General features: G+C 44.0%; 1 protein-coding gene across 2 annotated transcripts in view; it reads left to right on the top strand.

Moving 5' to 3' along the window:
- GPR162 (G protein-coupled receptor 162) overlaps positions 1–17,446 on the top strand; it is a 164,284-nt gene extending 146,838 nt beyond the window's left edge. For both annotated transcript variants that reach the window (XM_085619854.1, XM_085619855.1), the window contains exons 4-5: positions 11,188–11,363; positions 16,429–17,446. In XM_085619854.1, the coding sequence (XP_085475980.1) occupies positions 11,188–11,363; positions 16,429–17,064 (812 nt within the window). In that variant the 3' untranslated portion in view covers positions 17,065–17,446. The remainder of the gene's footprint in view (positions 1–11,187; positions 11,364–16,428) is intronic.
- Positions 17,447–25,319: the final 7,873 nt, after the last annotated feature.

Genomic DNA, 25,319 nt, shown 5'->3' with positions numbered 1-25,319 from the left:
TTATTGTTGCCTGAAATCTGCTGGGCTTACAAGGAATCCTGCAGTGATTTTTGCGTTTTTGAGAGTGAGAAGTGAGTCATTGTGCTGGACAGCCCAGCGGGTTTTGTTACTGGGGGTCGATTTTGCAGCCTCCAGTAATAAAACCAGATGCCCAGTACACCAGCCCGGCCTTGGAGCCAGGGCTTTTTTGTTTTCACAGTCAGACCCTGGATGGGGCTCACAAGGGGCTCTGGTGCTCGGGTGTCACAGAAATGGACACCTCGGGCTGCTTTTATGTTATATCCTTGGGTAAAGGGTAAACAGTATTTTCAAAAAGACCACATCTCTGAACATAGACAGAGAAGCAGTACACATTTTATAAAATATAATACGGAAAACAGCAGATAAGACATTAAACATTTTCCACATTTATTTTTAAAACGCGCCAAGGTGTGAGCACAGTCTGCCACGAATTCCAGTCCTCTTCCTTTCCGTGTGGTATTGTCAGTCTGGGTGCAGGGCCGGCTTTAGAGCTGGTGGCGCCCTGTGCGACAATGTTTTTTGGAGCCCCCCCCCAATGACCACCTCGGATTCTCTCACTAGCACCCTTTAACAGTGACCAAGTCTCCATAACCACAGTCTGTCAGATGCATTGAATTAGTTATATAGCGCCACTCATACCAGTGTAGGGTGTCCAAGCACTTTGCATCATACACACATTACAGAGAGACAATCAATCATACGTGTGTAAATCAGTGTATAGGAAATGCTACATAACCCAAAGGACAATGGGCCCGATTCACAGAACAAACTTAAGACTAAATCCTAAACTTAGTACCATTCTGGTATTCACAGAATGCACTTAGTACTTCTGGTATTCACAGAATGAACTTACTACTTTTGCTATTCACAGAATGAACTTAGTACTTTTGCTATTCACAGAATGGATTTACGACTCCTAAACTTACGTCCGCACTCGGGCCGGAAATTCCGGCCCGGAGGCGGAGCTTCCGGGCCAGAGGCGGAGCTTCCGGGCCGGAGGCGGGGCTTCCAGGCCGGAGGCGGAGCTTCCGGCCCAGAGGTGGGATTCCGGCCGATTTAGCTATGGCTGAAATCTCCACCTCCGGGCCGGAAACTCCGCCTCCGGCCCGGAAGCTCCGCCTCCGGCCCGGAAACCCCGCCTCCGGGCCGGGAGCTCCGCCTCCGGGCCGGAAGCTCCGCCTCCGGGCCGGAATTTCCGGCCCGAGTGCGGACGTAAGTTTAGGAGTCGTAAATCCATTCTGTGAATAGCAAAAGTACTAAGTTCATTCTGTGAATAGCAAAAGTAGTAAGTTCATTCTGTGAATACCAGAAGTACTAGGTGCATTCTGTGAATACCAGAATGGTACTAAGTTTAGGATTTAGTCTTAAGTTTGTTCTGTGAATCGGGCCCTAAAAGTGTAGGAGTCACATGTCATCCATACTAGTATAGTTTAAGAGTTCTTGGTGTGGAAAAGCACAAACTCGGAGTCGAACAAGAAACAGCATAGTTGGGAGTTTTCTTTAATAACAAGAATCGATTTCTAGCCAAATTAAATCTTTTTGCAACATTAATCAATGTTCTAATAATGTATACTTTGCAGTGTGTATGCAGTTCTAGGATGAAAGTTAGTAGCTCACTATTCTATATTAGGACTTTGTTATAAATTGCAAGTAACAAAAAAGATGTCTCTTTTGAAAGCAGTAACCTGCTGATCTGTTTACATCATACCCACTCTGTAATCTACTTGGTACACGTTCTTTGCAGCAGGCATATTAACCCTCTGCACTAACTTCGCCGAAGTCAAAACCTCAACTATACAAAATGCTCATCTCTCTCCAGGAAGATAATTAATCACACGAGTTATCTTGACATTTATGTGAGGCCTGGTAATTGTGGAGGAAAGAAACGCTGCAGCAGGTGCTTCAAAAGCACAATAAACTTTCAAACACGGCGCCCCCAGGAAGCCAGCACCCGGTGCGGTGGCACCGCTCGCACCGCCCTAAAACCTCGCACCGCCCTAAAACCGGCCCTGTCTGGGTGAGCTCGAGAATAAAGGGCAGATGAGGTCAAGGGCGGGGCCGCCAATGCGTCCTAATGTGTCCATTGTATTGGTCACAGTGGGGGCAGGTGGGTGGCCTCCTCACTAAATGAGGTGTAAATCACTGCACAGCCGGGCCCATCAGAGGTAGCCAGGTTTTTGTGCCGATTGATTGCTCCTCCAGTGCCCCACGGCTCCTACAGTGTTGCTGGGCAGGTCCCTGCCCACAGATACAGTGGGGAAGGGGGAGGGGGTCCTGGCAACTGCAGAGGCCTTCCTCGCTATGCAGCACACCGGCCTGGATGATGCTGTAGTATTTCTTTTAAGCTCAGAGCATTCCTGCCGTCCCGGGACGCATTTTTGAAAGGAAGAAGTAGGGGAACGGACTTTGTTAAATTAAATAAGTAGGGGCACGCCGTGCCCCTCCGTTCCCGCCCACTTCGACCACTGCATATATGCTAATTCATATACTTGTAGCTCCAAACCTCACACACGGGCCGGTTGGGGAGGGGAGGGAGCGAAGGAGCTTCTTTTAATTTTTTCCTAGCAGGGGAACTAATATTGACGTAATTTACAACTGTTGGCACGTTGTGATTGACAATTATTGCAAAGGCAATTGAGTTAAGATATTTTATTGGGTATTTGCAGGGTCACTGGAATTGTGTGGCAATGTAGACCCAAATTAGGTAGGGTTGGCTAAATTATGTGGCCTGAAAAGGCATATTTTGCAGCGGAATTTAGTGAAAGTCTTGCTTCATTATTATGTCATTTTTACACGTTGGCGCACCAGGGGCAAGGGTTTCACCACTTTAGTATCAGTTTCACACTCAAATACACAAATACAGCAAAAAGCAACAGAAAGTTGACCAGTCAAATGTTCCACTGCGCAGCAACACATGTTGCTGTGTTTTTGTAACTTTTGAGCTACAAATAATTCTTTTAGTTAAAATCTGCACATTTTGCATCAAATGACTGATTATGTGGCAAATAAGACAAATCCATTTTGCCACTTTAGAGCCGACTAGTGCCTTAAGTGGTTGATGAGCTGCAACAGCACTATTTTACTACCTTAGAAAGTGGTAAATGGTTGTTTATGACTGGAACTTTAAAGGAATGTGCTGCTTTCGGCTGCAACTATAGCAGCGTTTGTTGACCTATCTAAAGTAAACATCTAAATATAATACAGTAACATACACCAAGCAACATGACACCACAATTAAAACATGACATCGCACATCACAAGAACAGTCAAAACAGAACACAGCGCAAAAACTACAATGGAACAAAATAAAAATCACATTTAAATAATGCAGTACAACAAGACAGAAGCATGAAAAAAATAGAAGACGTCATCAGCACGACAAAATACCGCAAAGCAAATGTGCAATTATTCAGATTTGCAGTAAAATGTACCATTTTGTCCTTTGTTTCAAATTTTGTTCAGTGAGGGACCCTCACGACCATCTATTCCAGTCACGCTCGCTAATCACGCCCTACCACTTTCAAAAGTCACCAGCCGCCACTGGTTTGAGGGGGAGGAGGGATCACGAGCAGAGGCAGCTCCCAGGGCCGGACTAGCCATAGCAGGCACTGGGCATTTCCCCGGTGGGCTGCTAGGGTGGGGGCTGGTTTTGGCCCCCTGGGGCTGTTTTTGTTACCGGGGGCCGGCAATATCAGCCCCCTGTAACAAAATCGGCTGAAACCGGCCATAGCTAACCGCTCGGTTTGCCAGGGCCGTTTTCGATTCCCAGTCCGGCCCTAGCAGCTCCTCCATTTGAGCGGAGGAGCTTCGCTCCACAAACAAAAGCCCCAGGCCAGAGCTGAAAAATAAAATGGTAGTAAAGTTTATTTTTCACAATTTTATTTTTCAACAACCGACCTGTCCTGAACTGAGCTTCTGGACTGGGCGGGGCCATTGATGCTGAGTGGCAGGAGGGAGTTTTGTGCTCTCCAGTTTCAAATGTGCATGTCTCTTTGGCCAGCCGTCTTCAGACGGCCAGCCAGGCATGTGCACTTTAAACCTCTCTAACCCAGCTGTCTTCAGAGAACTGCTTTATAGAAAGCAAAGGCCTCCAGTGCTCTTGTGAGCACTGATAGAGGCCGCTCCCACCAATCCTAGCACTGCTCTCATGCTGCATGAGAGCTGCGCCATAATTGGCTTGGGGGTCGGGAGCCTGTGTGCCTCGAGGAGAGAATGATGGAGGAGGATGTTGCGCTCGTAGAAAAGGTAAGTGCCTTTTATTGTTTATGTGCCCCCCACCTTACCACCCTTGGGATATGCTAGCCGCCACTCATCACAAGTCGACTTCTTTAGAAGGAACAGGAGAACCACGGCCTTAAATCACTCTGGAACATTCTAAATAGCAGAGAATGGTTGAAAAGTGTGGTAAGGCGGGGTAGGACATTTGTTGAAAGGGTTATTTAATTAACTATTTGAGAGTCGATGGGGGATAGGGGGTTGGCATCCCCAGTGTGGTATTGCCAGTCGTATCACAGATTATCCCATTTGTGATGTCATTGCTGACTACAATGGTTGTTAATTGATTGAAACCATAACACACCTTGCACTAAACATTTTTTATGGGATATAAGTATCGAAAAAAAAGTCGAGTAAAAGTGGACTCTTTACTCTAACACCTGCATGCCATGAAATTGAAATATTATCTATCTTTTTAAACATTGTTGGTGTTTGAATTAATAATGGGCACATTTGCACATTAACGTTTGTAATTCACAACATTTGAGATCTTTTCAGACTTTGTTGAAAAGATTTAGAATTGCACACATTTTGTTTCACAAAATTGTTAGCCTGAGCAGCAATTGTTGCTTTTACTCCTTCAAACGGGTTTTATTTCAATGAATGTGTTAGTTTTAGTCAGAGTACCATACGCTTTTGTCCATTTTAATATCGTCTCCGTGTTTCTTGGTTTGTCGGTGGCTGTGTTTAAGGTATTGCTTTGCCAATTTATTAAAATTGATGTCTGACAAAACTGTTTGTTATATTTCTCAATAGAAACCGATTTTATAAGGTAAATTTTGTTTTGAAAAAGTGATTTGTTGGTCAAATTTTCTTTCAAAAAATGTTTGGTGACACTTCTGTTTTTTATTAAAGTATTTCAGATTCTGGCAAACACGTCCATCTTAGAAATACACTTTCTCAAAACTTTGACATCCATTTCCCCAAAACAGCTTCACCAACGTACTCATTTTCTGGAGGGTAGAAGTGTTCGGAATGTCAAATCTGGTGAAATTTGGTGCCACTCTTTTAGAGAGATTTGCCCTGAAAGCGTCATCTGTGGGGCTTCGCTTGTATTCCAGCCTCTTTTGTGCTGCGCCAATGCTTACTGACCGTTCCTTGCAGCACAGTAGAAGCCAGCCTTCAGCTCTGTAAGGTTTGGTGGAGACAGGCCAAGAATTAGAAGGATACAGGGGAAGTAGCATTTTCAATTTCCTACATAAAAGGCTTAGTTAACTAATGCCGAGGCATTTTACCCTCAACTTCATTGCAGTTTTTTGCCCCCCCCCCCCCCCCCCTCCATTGCTAGCCAGCTAGGCTCGCGCTTTAGAAATACCAAATGATACATAATTCAGCAGTGCCTGGGAGATTTAGCAGGGCTTCCCGGTGATCACGGGTAATCCAATCCAATCTACCCTGCTTTGTGTCTTCAAGGCGTGTGCACGGGTCTGAGAGGGTAGGAGGCCACCCGCACCGGTCTTGTGTACAGGAGATCCGCATTTTGGTGCCTGCAGGCTGGGGGAGTAGCTCAGGGACCCTCCCCATTAGCCACTGTGCAGGGAACTCTGCTCGCCCACTTGAGGACACTTCAGCCCTCAGAACATGAGTGTGTAATCCAGAGTCAGCTGCAGGGGCGTGGGAAAGGGTGCCATGGACTCCAGTGCAACAAGGAAAATGGGCATCCTTAGTGCCGGTTGGGAGAAAAATAAAGCATAATTGGGGTTCACTGGATCTCTAACATCCCTAGGTCCTGGTCCCACTGCACCTGCTGCACAGAAGAATGTGACCACATTTTTATCTTCACAAAATATTGCCAGATAAAAATCGCTTTCAGAGTTTGTTGCTCAGAATGGGCAATTACATATTAATACAATTTTATAGCCGATTCCCTAACTTGGAAATGGGCAGTAATATTGCATGTGGGGGCATATGTGTCAAAAAAGAGTTTTGCGATTCTCAAATTACGATTTGTAGAGAATCGCACTTAGGGAATCGCAAAATACAATGTATGTAGGATTTGCTAAAAATGTTGCGAATCCTACATATTTCTTATTTGCGAATCGCAAATTGAGTTTCGCAAATAATGGGAAGAAACTCTCAATTTGCGATTACCAGTTTGAGAATCGCAAATTGAGAATCGCAATTTCAAGGTTGCAAGGGTGCCAAAAAGACACCCTGTTGCACCCCTGAAATATGTAAGTGTGCACATGTGGCGCACATACATGCCCTAAGGGCATGTATATGTGCCACATGGCACTTTGACAAATACACAAAAGTGCATTTTTCAAAGAAATCGCAAATTACCACCAACTTGAAGTTGGTGGTAATTTGCGATACCTTAAGGCCAAATTGCAATTTTTCTGTGCTTCCTACATTACATTAAAGGAATCGCAATTTGCGATTCCTTAAATGCATTCGCAAAATAGGGAATCGCAAATTTTGCGATTCCTTATTTTGCGAGTGTTTTTTTTTTCATATATTGCATACAGCTAAATTGCGATCGCAAATGCTGGAATTCTGTGAATTTCAGCGTTTGCGATCGCAATTTAGCTTGATACAGATGCCCCTTGGTGATTTCTGCATTAGGTGGCATACATATTTACCATTAGCCATATTTCAACCCTAAGTACCCCAACCGGTGGACTGAGGCTATTAGAGTATATATGGGGTGCGTACCCCTTGTTTGACTTAGCAGCTACACTTGACAGCTTTCTGTATGTATGTATATGGTATTTCCATAGTGAGAACCTAGTTAGGGGCAAGGGTGCAGTGCACAAGGTCGAAGACAAGCATAAACTCAAAGAGGGATGGAAGAGGTAGCTGGGTTGTGGACATCTAATGCACGGTGAGGTAGTTGTAAAGGAGTGAGTCTTCAACTTTTTCCTAAATGAAAGCCCCGTTGGGGAGATCCTGATGGATTTAGGGATGCTGTTCCAGATCACGTGTGCTTAAATGGAAAAGGCCTTGTACCTTTTTTTTTTTACTTACACTTCTTAGTCTGTAGTCTGATGGTGTCCCTATTGCGGGTGTAATGAGAACCACCAGAGACGGTAAGCTTGTTGGAAAAAGAACCGGTTGTCCTGCTTTTGATGTCTTTGCAAATGAAGCAGCAAGTTTTGAAGGGGTGCGGGTGGCAAGGGGAGCCATTGGATTTCCATCAGAATTTGGGGTGAAGTGATCATGTTTTTTCAGTCCATGGATGAGACATGCTTTGGCATACAGGATGCCCCTAAGTGGTGCCTGGGTGTAGTCTTGGATGGCACAGAGCACACCATTGCCACCATCTAGATGCAAGAGTATGAGAGCTTGAACAGCAGTCCTGAAATTGCTTTCCGGAAGAAACGGTTTCACTTTCTATAGGAGAGAGAGCTTGTACTATGTCGTCTTTGTCTTTTTTGGCATGGTCCTTTGAGAGTGAGGTTGGTGTTGAGGGTGAACCAAAGTGACCTGGCATTCGGTGAAAGATGAGGTTCAATTAAGTTTGTACTGATTCTTGTTTGTTGTTCTTGGGAAATAACTGGAATTCTGTTTTGGTTGGGTTGAGCTTCAGGTAGGCGCTGGACATCCATGTTTGAATGATGTGCAGGCAGTTTGAGGGATTGGATGTTTGAAGCAGAGGAGACTTTCAAGTAGAGTTGTGTATCATTGCTACATTGGTCAATCTTTTTTTTTTTTAAATATCTTTTTATTAAGTTCAAGCATCTGACACATTGGTCAATCTTGATGCTCTTATCTGTGAGTTGAGCACCAAGTGAGTCCTCACAGAAGTTGAAGAAGACAGGAGACAGAATGGAACCCTGGAGGACTCCGTACCTGACAGGGATCTTTTGGGACCTGGCAGGGCCCTTGTCAAAAAACTTGTTTCAGTTCGAAAGACAGGATGAGAACCAGTGAAGGACATTCTCCGTAAATCCCATTCGAGTCTCCAGGGTGCGTGAGAGGTCCAGCAATATCGTAAGGCAGGGGATCATCTTCATCTGTGGTCGAGAGGGCATTGTCTACAATATGTAAAGCAGCTGTTTCCCGGCTTTATGTGATCTGATGCCGGAGTGGTAGTCGTGCAGGAGATGTTTAGTATTAGTATGATCTTGGAGTTAATGTGACTGTTTATTTTCAATGATCTTCTCCATGAAGGGTAGACCAGCGATGGGTCATTAATTGATGAGGTTATCAGGATCTTGTTTAGGTTTCTTAAAGAGTGGGGTGATCTATCCGGTCTTGAGAGCTACTGGGAAGATGCCAGGAGTAAGGGAAGCTTGGACAGTCGTGAATAGGGGTGAGAGAACATCCCCAAAGAGACCAGTGATGAAGCACAAGTATAAGACATCATTTTCAAAAGAAGTGACTTGGAGGAGTTGAGTATGAAAGTGAGATCTGGGAGAGATAGGGCTCTGAAGGCTGACAATTGAGAGACTCCACGGGACGGGTTGGGCATAAGAGAGGAAGCTGACGGGGTGTTGTTGATGTCTTTTCATATCTTATGTATTTTTCAAGAAGAGGTTGATGACATTGCACTTTTCTGTGGAATGAGGGATCGGGGAGTCTGGCAGAGGGTTGATGCGGTGCTTCATTGTCCTGAAAAGCATTTGGCTTCCATTGGTGGCTTCAGTGGTGTTGTTGGTACAGTACTTTGCTTTGGCTGATGAGATGAAATATCTGCATGATGTCCCAAGAGACTTCAGTATTGTGAGGTCACCAGCAGTTCTATTTTTCTTCCATTTTCCACCTGTCTGTGGAAAGATTGTTATTGTCAGCAAGGTCTTTAGAGTACCAGGATGCTGAACGTTTTGGCCTGCAATTTGCCTGTTTTAATTAAGGTGTGGATGTTCGCATAGTTTTCCCAAAAAGTGTTGAAGTTGTTTAGAAGATTGTTGGCATTTGGTGTGGAGTTGGCAGGGTAGGAGATGAATTCAAGCATTAGGTTGTCTACGGAGAAGTCTTTGAACGACCTGAAGGTTTAGTCTTCTCTTTTTTTGTTGACCTTGATTTGTTGGTAGGACACTAAGCAGGGAGATAGGTGTGGCAAAGTGGTGATTCCAGTACAGAGGTATGGTTGGTTTGCATGGTATTGTTGGTGATGTTGGAAAGACAAGGTGGCCTTTGGAGTTTGTTGAATGCGTGAAATGCCGTATCACGATGAGTATGTCAATGGGGTTGACGATGGTGTTTCTTGTGCTTTTTTGAGCGTGTGCTGTCTGGGAGGTTGAAGTGCAGTATGGGAATGTTTGATGGATGAGGCGGTGAGGAAATCTGTAACTTCATCAATGAAATCCTAGTTGAACCCAGGAGCCTGGAAGGCAGTGGTTTAGTTTGAAGAGAGTAGGTAATGGCATGTCAGCAGCTCCATTGAGTTGTGTGTTACTTATATGCCTTGGGTACAGAACTATGATGCTGTAGCCGGTGGGAAGAAGGATGTCTAGGATGTACAACGATGTGGGGTGAGGGCATCAGTCAAGCTTGTGATAGGTATTGAGATCTGCGATGACTGGTAATGGAGTACTATAGAGCAAAGGTTAATGGGCATTAGCTGCAATGAGATTTCTGTAGTTTGAGAGTGTGTGGTAGTTAGCGGGATTTGTCCGAAGTTGGGTGTATTTGTTGTGTGACTGCTATGTGAGTACTGGTATCATCCAGATCTGGGTGTGATTGTGAGGATTGACAGCGTGAGGTAAGTTTCAGTAAAATAGGCATTCTTGTCCAGTGCTGTCCCTGGGTCCACAGGCCAAAACAGGCAACACCCTTTTATGTATCAGCCATTTACTGGGGACACCCAAGTGGTGAGAAGCCCTGAAGGATTGATTGAAGTAGGCAGAAGGCAAGAGGTGATGTCATTTCCTGCACAAATGAATGATGTGGAAATGCCATGATGTCACTTCTTGTGCAGATGGATGATGGGAAATTCAGTGCTTTCACTTCCTTTGCTAATGGATGATGGGAAAGGCTTGGGCAGGTCTCTCTACTGAAAGGAGGACTGAGCTAGTGATCACCTGGGGCTATGTATTTTGATGCTTGGATGAACTGGGTCAGAGCTGAACCATCCTAAAACATGGCAAGCTACTTGGCACCAAAAGACAAGACAAACAATGCGTGTGCCTCCTTAGGGAAGATGAGTCATCAGGCACATCTGCGCCTGCCTTCAGTAGAAAAACTAAACATGGTTCATGGAGTGTAAGAAAAGCCTTTAGGATGTAGACTTGGAGGGAAGTCAAGATGATTGCATGCAATCTGATCTGGAGTGGAGGACGGCATGTGGCTGACTTGGATTATAAATGGGGCTACCGATTTTATGGTATTTATTTTTTAACATTTCCGTCTGTATTTATCCATATTTTTTTGGGCCATTTTATCTCTATTCATCCATCTTTATTTAGTGCTTTGCAGATAAATGATGCTGTCAAACTGTACATTTCTGTATTTATTCAACTGATAGACATGCAGTCATACTTTGTGTCTGTCGTGTTTTAGCTATTTAAGCTGCAAATATTACATAACAATACATCCACAGATAAATATTAGCATTATACCACAAATGTATGTTGACATATGCTGTTATTTAAAGAAGTTTCATCTTGTTTTTTAACTTCCCATGCTGTCCTTCTGCTCAGCTGTTGGGCTATAATTCATGAAAGACAGCACAGAGAGTCACATAAAAGAAGGCCAGTTTTCTGTATTTATCCACGTTTAAAAATAAATGCAGACAGAAAACACATTGCTTTCTGTCTGTCTTTAACTGTAGAAATCTGTAAAAACAGAAAACTGGAAGCCTTAATTATAAACACAATATGTGCCCGAAAAAGCATATTCATCCTTTGCGGTGAGGTGTGTACCCTGCACCCCTGAGGTGGTTTGCAGGAACTATATTCAAAGACAGAGGAATTATACATTCATCTGGTGTCTTTTTCTCCACTCTAGACAACGGACGTGACAACTATCTGGATGGGCGCTTATGTGAGGTGCGCTTTGATGCCAACGGCACGGCCTCCATGAAGCGAGTTCCTCAGTTCATTGGGGCTGAAACAAAAGAGGGCAAGTTCCTGCCCCTAAGGCCCAGCGAGAGGGTGCACTACCTGCAGGTGCAACGGCATCAGGTGAGCCGGGGAACTCTGATAACTTTAAGAGACTAATGTAATGTGTATGCAATATACAGTGGGTGCAGCAGAGACATACCATGGCCCACTGTATGAATTTAAGTACAATTGATACACAGTGCTTGTAAAGGATGGTGATTATGCTAAATTGCGCCCTTGTCTTCTTCCTAGAATGTAGCGCCGATGGTCTTTATTTACCTACTAAAAGTGGTGGAGGGGAAAAAACACTTCATGACAATACATCAATATATCATACCTGAAAGGACCACAGACTCCGACTTTGGGGTTGTCAATTTATTATAAGGCCAAGATTAATAAGATGTTTACACATCTCAAAATTAACATAAATAGATACAGAAAAATCAATACAGAGTCGATTCTACGAATATAAGTGATTTGGCATAAAAGAAAGATAATAGTAAATGCCAAAATCAGAATACAACTCAAAATGGATGCAGAGTCTAAACCTCTTTTCATTAAAACAAATCTGTCCTTACGCTGTACTAGAAGGAGATGCTATCTCATACCCTTCCATCAATTCCCAAAGGTGTCAGCACGTGTTGACTTCATAAGAGGTACTCACGTCAAATGGGTGAAAATGCTTAAGGCTAGGAGCTAGTTCTAAGATGCTCTCTTCTCTCCGAAAGTTAGCAGAAGTCTGGCTCTCTGTCCCTGCGCATCATACAATAATAGAGTTCGATTGTTTCTGAGTCATTCTGGTAAAACTTTCCATTGCAACTTTTTCTATGTGGCGAGTTTCATGCTCTGTTAATTAATTTTTCTTTGTTCATCGAGTTGACCTTGGCTCCCAGGCAAGCCAGACACGAAAGGCATCCTCCCTTCTCGCTTCCAACCCTCTTGAAAGCATCTCTTGTATCTTTTCCAATATGAAAATAACGAGTAGGTATTCCGACACCTGCAGTAGGATGAGAACACTGCTATTTCTCAAAGACAACATGCATTTAATTATTTATTTCTTGAGAAGCTAAGGAGGTGCAAAAACAACTATAGTCTTGGGCCTAGGAACTCGGGCAACTTAAACCAAACACAGTTACATTATGTGGCTATAAGACTGTCCTGCGCTTTATATATGCAGGCATTATGATACATACATAGTCATACTATAACATTTCGCTATAATGAATGTTTAAATGACTCTACTGAATACATGTTAATGATCATAAAACACTGCAAACAATAAGAATACATGTGAGTGCGTTTTAACCATGAGTATAGTGCACCCATACAATATAGAGTGCTGAAAGCGCTCTATCAATGGCCTTAAGGACAAAGTTGGTAGGTATTTGCAATATATGAGTCACTGGACTACTGGATGAAGCACAGGAAGTCATCAAACGTGTACATGCGGTGGAGGGACACTGTGCCAAGGTTACTCAGTAGCAGATTACAAGGACGCAGTGCAAGGGTTCCTAAAACAGATATGCAAGAGGAGGAAAATGCTGTCTTTTGTCATTTGTTATATAATATACAATATACCAATGTGAACAAATTTAGGAAGTGGGTGCCTCTGAGGGCAAATTTTGTGTTTATGCAGTTAGGTGGGCTTGTGCTGTGCTGGGCGGGGAATCCAGAACACAGTGTAGGCAATCGGGGCCCTGGGCTGTCCTGGGGACCCTGAAGGATACAGTGCATGCAGGTAGGGATTCCCGCCACCCAGTATTATTAAAGATGAATGCACAGGACCCTGTGTTATGCAACAGAGTTTGCAGATACATTCCTGCACCCAATGCATGCTGCTAGGTGTATGTGTGTTTAGGGGAAGTCAACAACACAGTCTAGGTAATGGAGGACCCTTGATAAAGGTGGGACCATTCACCAAAGTAAATTACAGCTGTGAGTAATTTACATGTGTAATTTACTCTTTTTAGTAACTTTACTACTTATGGCTATTTACATAATTGGAGTGTAAAGTTGCTCGAAAGTGTACACTTACACTCCTCCACCCCCTGAAAAAGAGGGTGGAGATTAATGTATGAGTGTAAGTTACTACTGAAAAAAAATAGTAGTAATATTAGTAGAAGTATATTTATTCAAAAGTGAAGTATAGAATAAATGAAAAGTAAGTTTATTATATTTTAATTAAAAAAATTGTTACATTAATTTCTAAATTCAAATTAGGTTCTTAAACTATTTTATAATGAGTATGTGCTATTTTTATATTTATTAACATTACATTAAAGGTATTTACATTTTCAATATTTTGAATTACTTAATTTAATGTAATGTAATCTCCTATGGGGGTTCATTTCAAGTCCCTAACTCTGTTATTTTCTATGGGAGGGGGTTGCAATACAAGTGGTTGGCTATGTGTGGTGCTGGACTTACTTTAGCTCTGAGATGGAGTAATTTACTACTGTTTTGGGTAACTTTAGAAGTGCAGTTTGATAGCAGCAATGGGCTTACTCTTTTGTGGGTGGGTGGACATCCCTCCCTTACGCCCTCCCCGGCTCTCCCTGCACCCCTTGTTTCTCCTCCCTAATCCCTCTCCTTTAGCCACATGTATCCCCCTTTTTCCAGCCAAGCCCTCTGTTCCTCAGCATTTACTACTAAAACGTATACCAATGTGTGTGGAGACTCTGAAGTCGGGACAGAGAGCTCTGCACAGAAATAGAGATAGGAGAGGCAGAAACTCTGCATGTAGTTTTGTGAGTAGCTTTTTGTAGCACGTTTGTAAGACTATTGTATTACGACAAAACATAATTCAAAATCCAGATTGCACTGTCACCATGGAGCCTGTAGGCCCAGTGTATGTAGGATTGCCATGGGGGTTATCTAGGATGCATTGTGCTCAGTAAAAAGCATCTAGGACTTAGTGCATGCAATGGCGGGTCATAAGAACCCAGTGAACGCAGTACCGCGGCTGCACCCTTGCAGCGCGGGCCACGCAGCACGTGCAGTGGACAGTGCCTGTTTGTAAAATAAGAAGTACACCTTCCAGGAACCAATATTCACATGGAATTGCTTTTTGGGACACATATCTTGTGATGCACCCAGTACCTAGTATATGTAGTGCAAGGCCTCCAAGTAACCCTTTTAATGCAATTCCTGTCAAGACCCATCTGTTTTTCAGGAAGGTTATCTGAGGCCAGGAATACACCTGAGAGTGACACAGACATAGTTATGCTGTCGCTGCCGTCCAGGAAGATATATATATTTAACAAGCGTCTCCAGGCAGAGTGAGCACCGTTGGGGATTGAAAGTAAATAGCATTGTATCCATGGGAGCTTGCAGAGGGCCACAGGAAGCAGTAATAGTGGCAGACTCCATCTTCACCCAATCCAGCACACGAAGTACTAGTATTTTTATTATTTACTCGGTTATTTCTCTTTTTATCATCGATGTCAATGTCTATGTGACTTCACTTCCTGTGATGTCACCAAATATGCTAATTTGTTCTCAGTCCGATGAAGGAAGTAGTAGATTCAGACGAAAATCTTCCGAGAGAATTTCATCCTCTAGGCTAGCCCTCTGGTGGTGGAAATTATGCCAATGGACTCTCCTCTAAATTCTGTATTTCCCTTCACAAATGATTTTCTGTTATCATCCAGTTCTCTACCAGGCCCAATGTTCACTGTGCTACCAGTGGCACCAACTAGAAAGCACACGTCTGATGAATGCATTTTGCAAGCTTGTTCTGCCATCTGGTGGTAATTTAAGGGAGTTGCAGGCCGTTTGGAAACCTGCTGCCGAAAACCCAGGAATTCATAATTAAGGCTCCCTGTTTTCCCTTTTTAGGTCTCGCCTGAGCCAGCGCTTTAGCGCTACTCTGGCGAGAGCTATAGAAAGCGGGATTTGGAAGTGAAAACGAGTGCTTTTCAGGCCGCCAACTACAGTGCATGTGCGCCGGGCACGTGCACCATTTGGCAGCCTGCTGATCACTTTCGCGCCGCTCTGATGTTCTCAGTGAGCCGCGCGGCCACTAAGAACATCAAAGCGGCCGCGAAAGTGCTCACCATATGCCAGCCTTCCCTGTGTTGCTTTAGCACTCACCGACCCCACCCCCCTTCCATGTTCTTTTGTGTCTGCAGTTACTTTTGAAGCTGGAAGCGCTGTAGTGTCTATGCTTGCTAACGGAGCAGTGCTCTTCCACCCTTAGAATCTTCAACTGTAGTGCCTCTATAAACAAGCATTGGTATAGCCAATAGGTCTCGCTTTTGGGACCTTATAAGTATTTAGTTAAGCTATGCCAATGCTTGTTACTGATTTTACAGATAACTTTAGACAGAAAACCTTTATTTTCATGTCTGTATTTATTTTTAAATGTGGCTCAAAACAGAAATGCGTTGCTTTTCGAGTAATTCTGAATACTTTCTACCATGGCTGCCAAGCCAATAGCTGTGTGGATTGATAGGTAAGGGGGTTAAAAAAGAGAGGGATTATAATAAAGAGGCTTGAACAGCAGTAGGTAAATATACTCAAGGTTGATACTGAAATTTTCATATTTTTCATATAAGGGAACTGACTTATCTTCTGTGGGTGATCACAGCGCTGAAACCTGGCAGACATTCAAGCATGAGTGCATTTTTATCTGTTAAATAAATGTGGCAATATACTAATTTCAGCCTAATTTTTTCACAAAACCCAAGATAAATATGAATACAGATAAAATTAGCAAGAAATAAATATGGATAAATACAGATGGAAATGTCAAAAAAATAAATACCATAAAACCGGCAGCCCTATTCATATTCAATGCATCCTTTAAAGCGAACAATAGTTGGATTGAGGGGCGTAGAAATTAAGACAGGGAGATCGGAGGGGCTCTGTTTATGAGGGAAATCGAAAAACAGACCAGCATACAGAAGTTGTGCTGACAGACAGGAGAAATGTAAGAGTAGGGAGCAATAAATCGAAACAGAAAGTCATGACAAGGTGTACAGAGCGCGGTGCCTTCGAATTACTATTCTTTAAAGTCGTCGAACATATTTTATTTTATAGCTTCAAGTCTTTTGATCTCAATAAAATATTTGGAACAAAATAATAAAGTAAGAATAGAGAAGGAAAAAAAAATAACTTTAAGTCTTTCTTTTCTTTCTCTCCACAGGTGCCGCTTTCCCGCCGCATGTCCCATGACGAGAGTGACATGTTCTCGCAACGCACTACTCCTTTCATCCAGAAATGGTCATCATCGGATGATATCCGGGGCGGAAGCCCACGCCGTGGGCCTATCCACCAGCCACCTGACCTTCTGGAGTACCACCGAAGGCGGCAGAAATCTGATGATGGACTCTCTACCCTGCGTCAGTTCTTGGAAGCGGGCATGCGTGATGGCAATGGGGCAGACGATGCCTTCTTCTGCCGAGAAGAAATAACCACCTTTATTGATGAGACACCAATGGCCTCACCTTCCGGCAGCCCATACCGAGCTCGTCCCCAGGCAGCCAGCCCTCGTCGTGACCGCCGCATGTCTCTCAGCACACCTGAGCCAGATGCCACGCGGACCCGCCGCTGCTCACTCACGGATCCCGGTTTAGGCCTTCAGCCATACAACTCCAGGAAGCCCCATATCTACAGGGACCCAGGGCGATCGCCTGACCGGTCCAGAGCAGACCGCCTTCCATCTAGAGGGCCACCATACCGGGGCAGGGTGGATCCACGAGATCACTCCTTTAAGAGGACTTGCCGGCCCACTGAGATCCAAGCCCCCTCTCTGAAAAACTTTCAAGAACTGAACTTATAACTTTACAGAGAGGAGGGGATCTGAGGGCCTTTCTATTACCCGATGATTAGAAATTCTGGTGGTGCAGCCCAATGGGGAGTGCCAGATGGCGGTGCCAAAGATGCCTCAATGGCGGAACAGGACACCCAAGCGACACCAAACTAACATATCAGCAACTGCAGGACACTGTGGGACATTACGGGTGACAGTTCTCAGGCAAACCTGGTGGGGAGTCACATGGTGGGAGTAGGAATGGGAGTATTGACTGTATGAGGGAACCCACTTTCTGCTTTACCTCTGATTGACCTCTTCACACTTAGGCTCCCAAATACCATGATGAATAAAGGTAGTGTTGAGAGAGCACTGGAGAGTGACCGGAAATGGAATTAAAATATGAATTGGATTGGACGCTTCAGGGTCATGAGTCTTTGCCACCTTTTTAAGATGGAAACGTATATTTTGTTCTGTGCAAGACATGACTATTCACCTTAAGTTTAGTGTTCAACATCTATCTGAAGCAAAGCCTGAAGATAATCTGATTCTTTGCAACAAAAGCCCCCCTACTTCTATGGTTTCTCCCAATCTGCTAGACGGATGGTGCACTCCCCACTCTAAGAGATATCTAGTTGCACAGCCTTTGTAAACTTTAAAAAAAGGTCTCCTAAGTGAAAGAAAATCCCCTGATTGTTTCAGAAGGAGATGATCAGTTATTATTTTAGTATTATTCAGGAACATTTACCCTCTTCAAGTACTATTTCTGTAGATAACTGTCCCCAGCGATCCGTGCCTCAAACCTCTTCTGTGAATGATACATCTTACAGTGTTCAACGGGGTACAATATTACATACATAATGCCCGGAGACGAGGACCTACGTCATATGGGTAAGCCTGTCAATCTGGGAACCCATCTACTGCCCTGAAGAAAGCCCCACTGACGAGAGGTCGCATAATATTTGAGAAGGGTTGTATCTTTATCTCTGTGAGTTGTATCGTCATACTCATCAAAAGTCAGCGAAAACTCCATCTATTATCACTTGGCAAGTGGACTATGCCGGAGAGAGGCACAGATTTACTACCACAGAGAAAGGGTTGTGTTGCCCCCTGGAGTGTACAGACCATCTGTCAGGAAGGAAGTGTCCCATTGATTCTGCCGAGACCCTAGGAGCACACTGATCCTCTGCCAGAGTGAAAGGACCTTTGAATAGGAGGGGCCTGTGGGTTAGCCCAATGAGAGAGACCAGATCCTCTGAGGTGCCCGTGGGTTACCCCAAGAAGAGAACAGATCCTTAGAGGTGCCCGTGGGTTACCCCAAGAAAGAACAGACCCTCTAGTACCCCCATGGTTTACTTCAATAAGACAACAGATCCGCTGAGGAACCATGGGTTATCACAAGGAGAGAACAGATCATTTCAAGTGCCCATGGGTCACCCCAGGATGAGAACAGATCCTCAGAAGTGCCAATGGGTTACCCCAAGAAAGAACAGATCATCTAGTAGCCCATGGATTACTCCAATAGGAGAACAGATCCTCTAGTGGTCCATGGATTACTCCAAGGAGAGAACAGGTCCTCTGAGGTGCCCATGGGTTACACCAAAGGGAGAACAAATCTTCTGAGGTGCCAATGGGTTACTCACGAAGAAAACAGATCCTCTGAGGTGCTCATGGTTTACCCCAAAGAGAGGACACATCCTCCAAACAGCCCATGGGTTGCCTGAAGAAGAGAACAGATCCTCTGAAGTGCCCATGGGTTACCCCAAGAAAGAACATATCCTCAGAGGAGTCCATTGGTTACCCAGAGGAGAGAACCAATCCTCTGAGTAGCCCATGGATTACCCCAAGAAGAGAACAGATCTTGTGAGGAACCAATGGTATGCCCTGAAGAGAGAACAGTTCTTGTGAGGAACCAATGGTTTGTCCTGAAGAGAGAACAGATCCTCTGAGGAACCCAGAGGTTACCCTGAGGAGAGAATATATCTTCCGTGGAACCCATAGGTTACATTGAAGAGAGAACAGGTCCTCTGAGGTGCCCATTGTTTACACCAAGATGGGAACAAATCCTATGCCAGAGAAAAAGGACTTTTGAATACAAGGTGCCACATGGGTCTTGGAAGCCCAGGACCAGGAGAGGACAGCATATCTGCTGCTGAGAAGGTTCCTCTTCTAAGAGGTGTCCTTGCATTCTGCTACATCTAGGTATGCCTTTGCATTCTGCTACTCATAGGCATAATCAGATGTTCTGCTATAGAGAATGTGTCTCCCAATACCAGGTGCCCCTTGGGTTTTGGTACCCACAGGAGAGCATAAACACTCTGATGCGGAGAAAAAAGCTTTCATTAGTAGAGTGCCTCACTGGTTTTGGTGCCCCGCCAAGACAGAACAGACCCCCTTTCACGAAGAAGGTGTCATCCATTTGTAGGTGCCCTTGGATTCTGTTACCCTTTAACGATCCCTTAGAAGACAACTCTGCTTAGTCCTATTTCCGAAGTGTTGACTTTTTTCATCAGATTCATTTCTTTATCTTCTCTCTCATTCCCTTCTCTTGGTCCTAGCCTTCATATTGTTTGTGTCCAGCTCAGGGCCTGTTATAAAGTACCTCCAGCGACACCTGTGCCCTGAGATTTGGGCTAGATTTACTAAGACTTTGCCCTGACGCAAAGCATCGCAAAATGGCACATGGTGAGGAATATTCAGCACAAAATGTTTCTGTGCTGGAAAGGGGCCCTTATCTAGCTGCTTTGCCTTGCTCTCTGTCATGTGGGCATTACTGGGGCAGACCAGCACAAACACCCACAGGTTTTGAAGCAAAGCTTGATATACTGACTGACTTTCCATCAAAAGCTAACTCTGTGCAGCACACAGCCCCACCTTATGCATGGGATTATCTGAATCTACCTAGGCATAAGATTTTGTTGAAGGGCATGCCTCCAGTAGAAATCCTATGAAAGACAATGCACACTTACCTCTGTACCATGGTACGAGGCTGTGTCATGCAAGGCAGCCTTGTTGAAGCAGCAGCGGAAGAACGACAGCAGCAGCGGAAGAATGATAGAAGCACCAGGACAATCTTAATAGATGTGGCTCTCCCCTCTCTTTCCCCCCTTACCCAACTCCGCACAGAAAATATAGTTGTTGCATTGCATGGCACATAAAATGACTCTTTTGGGGCCTTTGTCTCAATGCACAGATTGAAACCTGCTGCAGCCTACAATTAAAAACCATTCAGATTCACTTTGGCATCAAAGTGAAGTGAACATTGTTTCTTAAATTAAGCATCAGTCCTGGTTTTTATAGGGAGCTTAAAATATGCAAATACAATACATCATTTCAGGGCACTTACTTTGCACAAATATCTTTGCTTTGATCCAAAGAGTTTAACGAGAAAGAACAATATTTGAACACAGACTATCCATAAAGGAAGACATGTTATATTGGTATGATATGCAGTTTTATATAGCACATATCTCCCAATTGCTTGGCCCCCTAGGGATTTATTGGCTGATGTATATGGCTGCCCTTGTGGATTTGCCCACAGAGGATCGCTGATGGGCTTGGTCATCGACAGACCATGTCTGATATGGAAAGAATGGTGCTGCTCTGGATGCTGGGTTTACCCTACATTTGCAGTCATTGTGAACTAAGGTCCAAACCTGGATCAGGGTGAGATGTTTTCAGGGGTGTCTGTAAGGGGTGTATTGTGGTGGGTGTCATTTCAGCCTCCACTGAACTCTTGTTAGAGTCTTTGCAGACCTAGTGCTGTAGAGGGTGCAACTGTAGTTTTCTTCGTCCTGCTGGAGTGTGTGTTAGCGGGTGTGTGCAGGGTTTGTGCAGACTGCATTGATCAGACTGTTTATGTTGATTCCAATGCCAAGTTGCTGGATTGGCGATCTCTATAATCCAAGATTAAGGGGTTCAATACGTTTTCTAGATCGGTTTAAGTTGTTCAGTCTTCATGCATCTTGCGATTGCACAGAGCAGCACTTGTCACTTGTCAGACCAAAAGGACAATAAATCACTCCAAACAAATTTCCCACAAGGGAAGTGCATTTTGGATCTACAGAAAGTTGTAAATTGTCATTTGGTCCATCTCCTCAGCCATATCTCATCTACGACTTCCACAGTTCAAGGGGCACCACACGTCTTCTCGAAGTTGGATCCACCTTCCCACTTTTTAAAAACATTGTGTTTGCCGCACACAGAGTGCCGGAAGCTTCCATAGGGGATGGAGCTTTAGAGATCACTGTACAGAATTACACAAAAATGGAAGAGCACAGCACCCCCTCTCAAGTCAGAAAATTGATGAATAAAAATGTCCATTGGTTTTTAATTAAAAGAATGAAGGAAATATGAAAAGATGTGCCACTGTTCCATGGCAGTCCATTTAGTATCCAGTGGGATGCTTTTCTGTTCCTCCCTACATTCTTCATTGTAATCAACCTTCCCGCGCTCCATGAGGTAATATGGATTAAGCAATTGCAGCTGAACATGAGTTGTTCAAGTTTGTGGGACGATGGTGGGTTTTATTATTATCTGAGTGATAATGAACAGGTCTTTCCGTAGCGGATTATAAAGAACGACTTCTCCATCTTGACCAGAGATTCTGATGTGAGTGGAACATGACAGAAAACCCACACACGAATGTTGGCGGGTTCCACCGAGTGCGGAAAAGAGAAAGTGGTTCTGGGCAGCAACGCAAGCCGTTGGCCATGACTCCATTTCTTTTTACCATCTCAAACTTATTTTTATAGTCTTCTTTTTACTCAAGCCAGCAATGTAACCCTTTACAGAATATTAGTGATGCCAAATTTAAAGATCTAGAAAATAAAAACCACTGATAGAGTTCATTCTTAACTTTAAAGAAACGCCCTTGTGCTGCACTCTTTTACTATGCGCCTTACATCAGGTACACAGATTGTCTCATGGCTATGACACCTGGAAATTCACTGATCTGCTTCTCTCTGTCGAGCAGATATCAGGCAAGCACATATATTTAATACTCATCAACAGACTTGAAATATTTTTTACGAGATTTAATATTCAGTTTGACCTCTACCAGATTGATCAATCATTGGGTTTTTAAGGCTTAATTCAAATATCCGAATACACTTTCTTTGTATTTAAAGTCACTTGTAGATAGATAGATAGATCGATAGATAGATCGATAGATAGATAGATAGATAGATAGATAGATAGATAGATAGATAGATAGATAGATAGATAGATAGATAGATAGATAGATAGATAGATAGATAGATAGATAGATAGATAGATAGATAGATAGATAGATAGATAGATAGATAGATAGATAGATAGATAGATAGATAGATAGAGATGTATGAATTCCGGGTCTGGTGGCTCAGTGGACGTAGGCGTCCGCTGCAGGGGCCTATGTTCAACCTCGTGGTCACAGTTTTTTTTTTTGCTCTAGCCCCGCCCCCTCCCCCACTGCCCCCGCCCCCACCGGTGCAGCCCTCGGCCACAAACCACACTGTAAATTTGGCCCCCAAGAGAAAGTTTGTGAGTACCCATGTCCTAGAGAGTGATGGCGCAGTGTAAGTGTCTATTGGGGCCAAAACTGCATATGTGCTATGTACAGAAACTTAGACATGTGGCTGATAGGGATAATAGGATATTCCGTGTTAGCACCAGTGGAGCGAGTGTTACTATCCATCATCAATATATTAAAAACAGTCCACATAAGTTATTGTGTCAACGTTTCGGCCCCCTAAGTATGTATTATTCAAAACGGGGTCATCATCAGAACAAAAAATACATAGGAGACACCAATTGATAGGGGCAACTGGTCCCAGAATTAAGGGGGCATTAATCCTCAAAGTATCTTGAATCTTTCATGTGAGCCCATCGGAGACAAGACTTGGGCTTTTAAAGGTGCACGTGTCACCCAGGATTTTATAAACTGCTTTTCAAAATAGCATGTCTGCAGAAACTTGACTAAGAGCATCTTTTGACAAAAAAAGGGGGTTGAAATGACGACAAAATAACTTATCTGGACTGTTTTTAATATATTGATGGTGGATAGCAACACTCGGAATATCCTATTATCCCTATCAACCGCATGTTTATGTTTCTGTACATAGCACGTACGCAATTTGCGTACCAATAGACACTTTCACTACGCCGTCACTCTGGAGGAGCATCTTACAATTGTTTTCAATCTGATGAATTGAATTGAAAATCTCTAAGAATAAATTGAAAACAATGAATGTATAACTTTGGGCTAATTGTGTTAGAGGTGTTTGTGCCCTGATCCTAACACTCTGCCATGGATGCCAAGGGCTACACTTCCCCCATAGGGACCAATTTTTTTGGGTGAAATATTGTCCAGCCCTGGTCCCTGGGTTATTGGGTTGCCCCTTTTATTTCTAAGGAGAATTGGAAATTGCATGGCAGCTATCATATGTGCAAAAGTCAATCTCTTGCTTCGTTCCAGAATATCCTGGATTCATTATTGTCAGCCAAAAACATTGTGTCCTCCACATCCTTTACAAAGATATCTCCCCAAATGGAATTCATAATTGAAAATCTATACTAAAGGGAGCAATATTTCTGTAACTGTTGCTTCAGCGAGAGCTTTCAATCAAAATTATATTGTTCCTATCGATATATTGACCTACACCGCAATCATTGCATGTGCTAGGGCTGAGCTGGCATGACTTCGTAGTTTGAAGACTTGAGGAAGAACATCAACCATGCTTTTTTCCCCTAAGCGGAGTTTTTGAAGCTTACTTCATATGGGGGGGGGGTTGATTTTACAAGCAAGACACAGTGATACATGTTATATCCTTTACCCTGCTCACACAGAAAACACCACTGAGAACAAAGGACAAAAAGAGTGATGCGGCCTGTAGATCAAGGTAGAACTTTCATCCAGGGAATCATCAAAGTCAGATTTTGAGTGGCCTGACCTGGTTTTCACTCCGCTCTCTTTATCTTGTAACAAATGCAAGACTTACCATATTTCAAGTTTGTGAAGTTTCTTTTCAGGTGAATCCCAAAGCAGCAAATCCACACAATTAGAGGCCAGTGAAAAATAATTGATTGAATATCCAAACTGAGACCTTGCAATTGAAAAATCTATTTATTGAACAAAAGCATGAATCTGAAGTGTAGGCAAAGTAGACCAGTCTTCAGTGGGGAATCAAAGCAAACAAGACAATCCTGCAATGAGCTAATAGTGAGAACTGCAGCCCATGCTCGAAAATAATGCAGTGTCCTTACTTAGGGGATCCTCTGCGTGCACTGTGGCCAGAGGTCAAGTTATAAGGCCACTCTCAGGTATGGGAATTTAACTTTTGGGACAATTACTGGTGGATCACCGAATAGTTAACAGCGAGAGGAGGAGAAAGAAGGGTTGAAAGTGTGCAATGTGCTTCCAGATTTGTCCTTTGTTTGGACATCTGTTGAAATCCGGCATTGATACACTAGATGACTCCAGACGCCATGCACCCATGGAAGAGGGAGTGATCAGTGGCGTGACGAAAGTTCAGGGGGCCCCCCTGCAAGGTACATGGAGGGGCCCCCACTCCGGATTTAATCCGGAGCTCTAAGGGCTTAGTACTGGGCTGAGGGGGCCCCCTGCAGCTCGGGGCCACCCCACACCGCGGGGGATGCAGGAGCCTGTGTTGCGCCCCTGGGAGTGATATTGTGACCTGCTGCGCTGGTGCTGCTGCCATGGTCACCGGCGTTGCTCTCTGCCTGACACTGATAAGCGAAGAAGCTGCCAGCTTAATTTTCCCTCGTCATCGTTTGTCGAAATCCCCGCCTCCCACCCGTCTCCACCACTCTTAACTGCACGGGCCGTGGCTGGAATCCGCTTCTGCACTGGCTCTCTTTCGTCAACACCGGAAATAATGGCTTCTGCAGGGCTGTTTCTACCATTAGGCAAGCCTAGGTGGCCGCCTAGGGCAGCAAAAGGGGGAGGGCAGCAAAAAACATCATATGCGTGGGAGGGGGCACTTTACGACCTGTTGCATTTAAGTTGTTGTCTGCTATTGGAAATGTGTATCATGCGTTGGACCAGTCAGTCGATAGACACTTCGGAAGTAAATTGAGAAAAAAACGTCAGACAAGCATATGGAATTAGGAGGTACAAGTCACCACAGCTCACAAGCGTTCACAAGTTTTCACAGCCTGTTAGCAAAGCATAGGGCAGGGCTTCAGGGGCAGGCAGCGCGTGACGCACGGGTACCCAGCGCATGCTTTGGGATTAGACTCTGACACGCACGCCATTAAACAATCTCACCAGGTGTCCAAATCAC

Source organism: Triturus cristatus, chromosome 7 (genome assembly GCF_964204655.1).
Source record: "Triturus cristatus chromosome 7, aTriCri1.1, whole genome shotgun sequence".
NCBI classification, from domain to species: Eukaryota; Metazoa; Chordata; class Amphibia; order Caudata; family Salamandridae; genus Triturus; species Triturus cristatus.
This window is presented reverse-complemented; position numbering and strand designations above follow the sequence as displayed.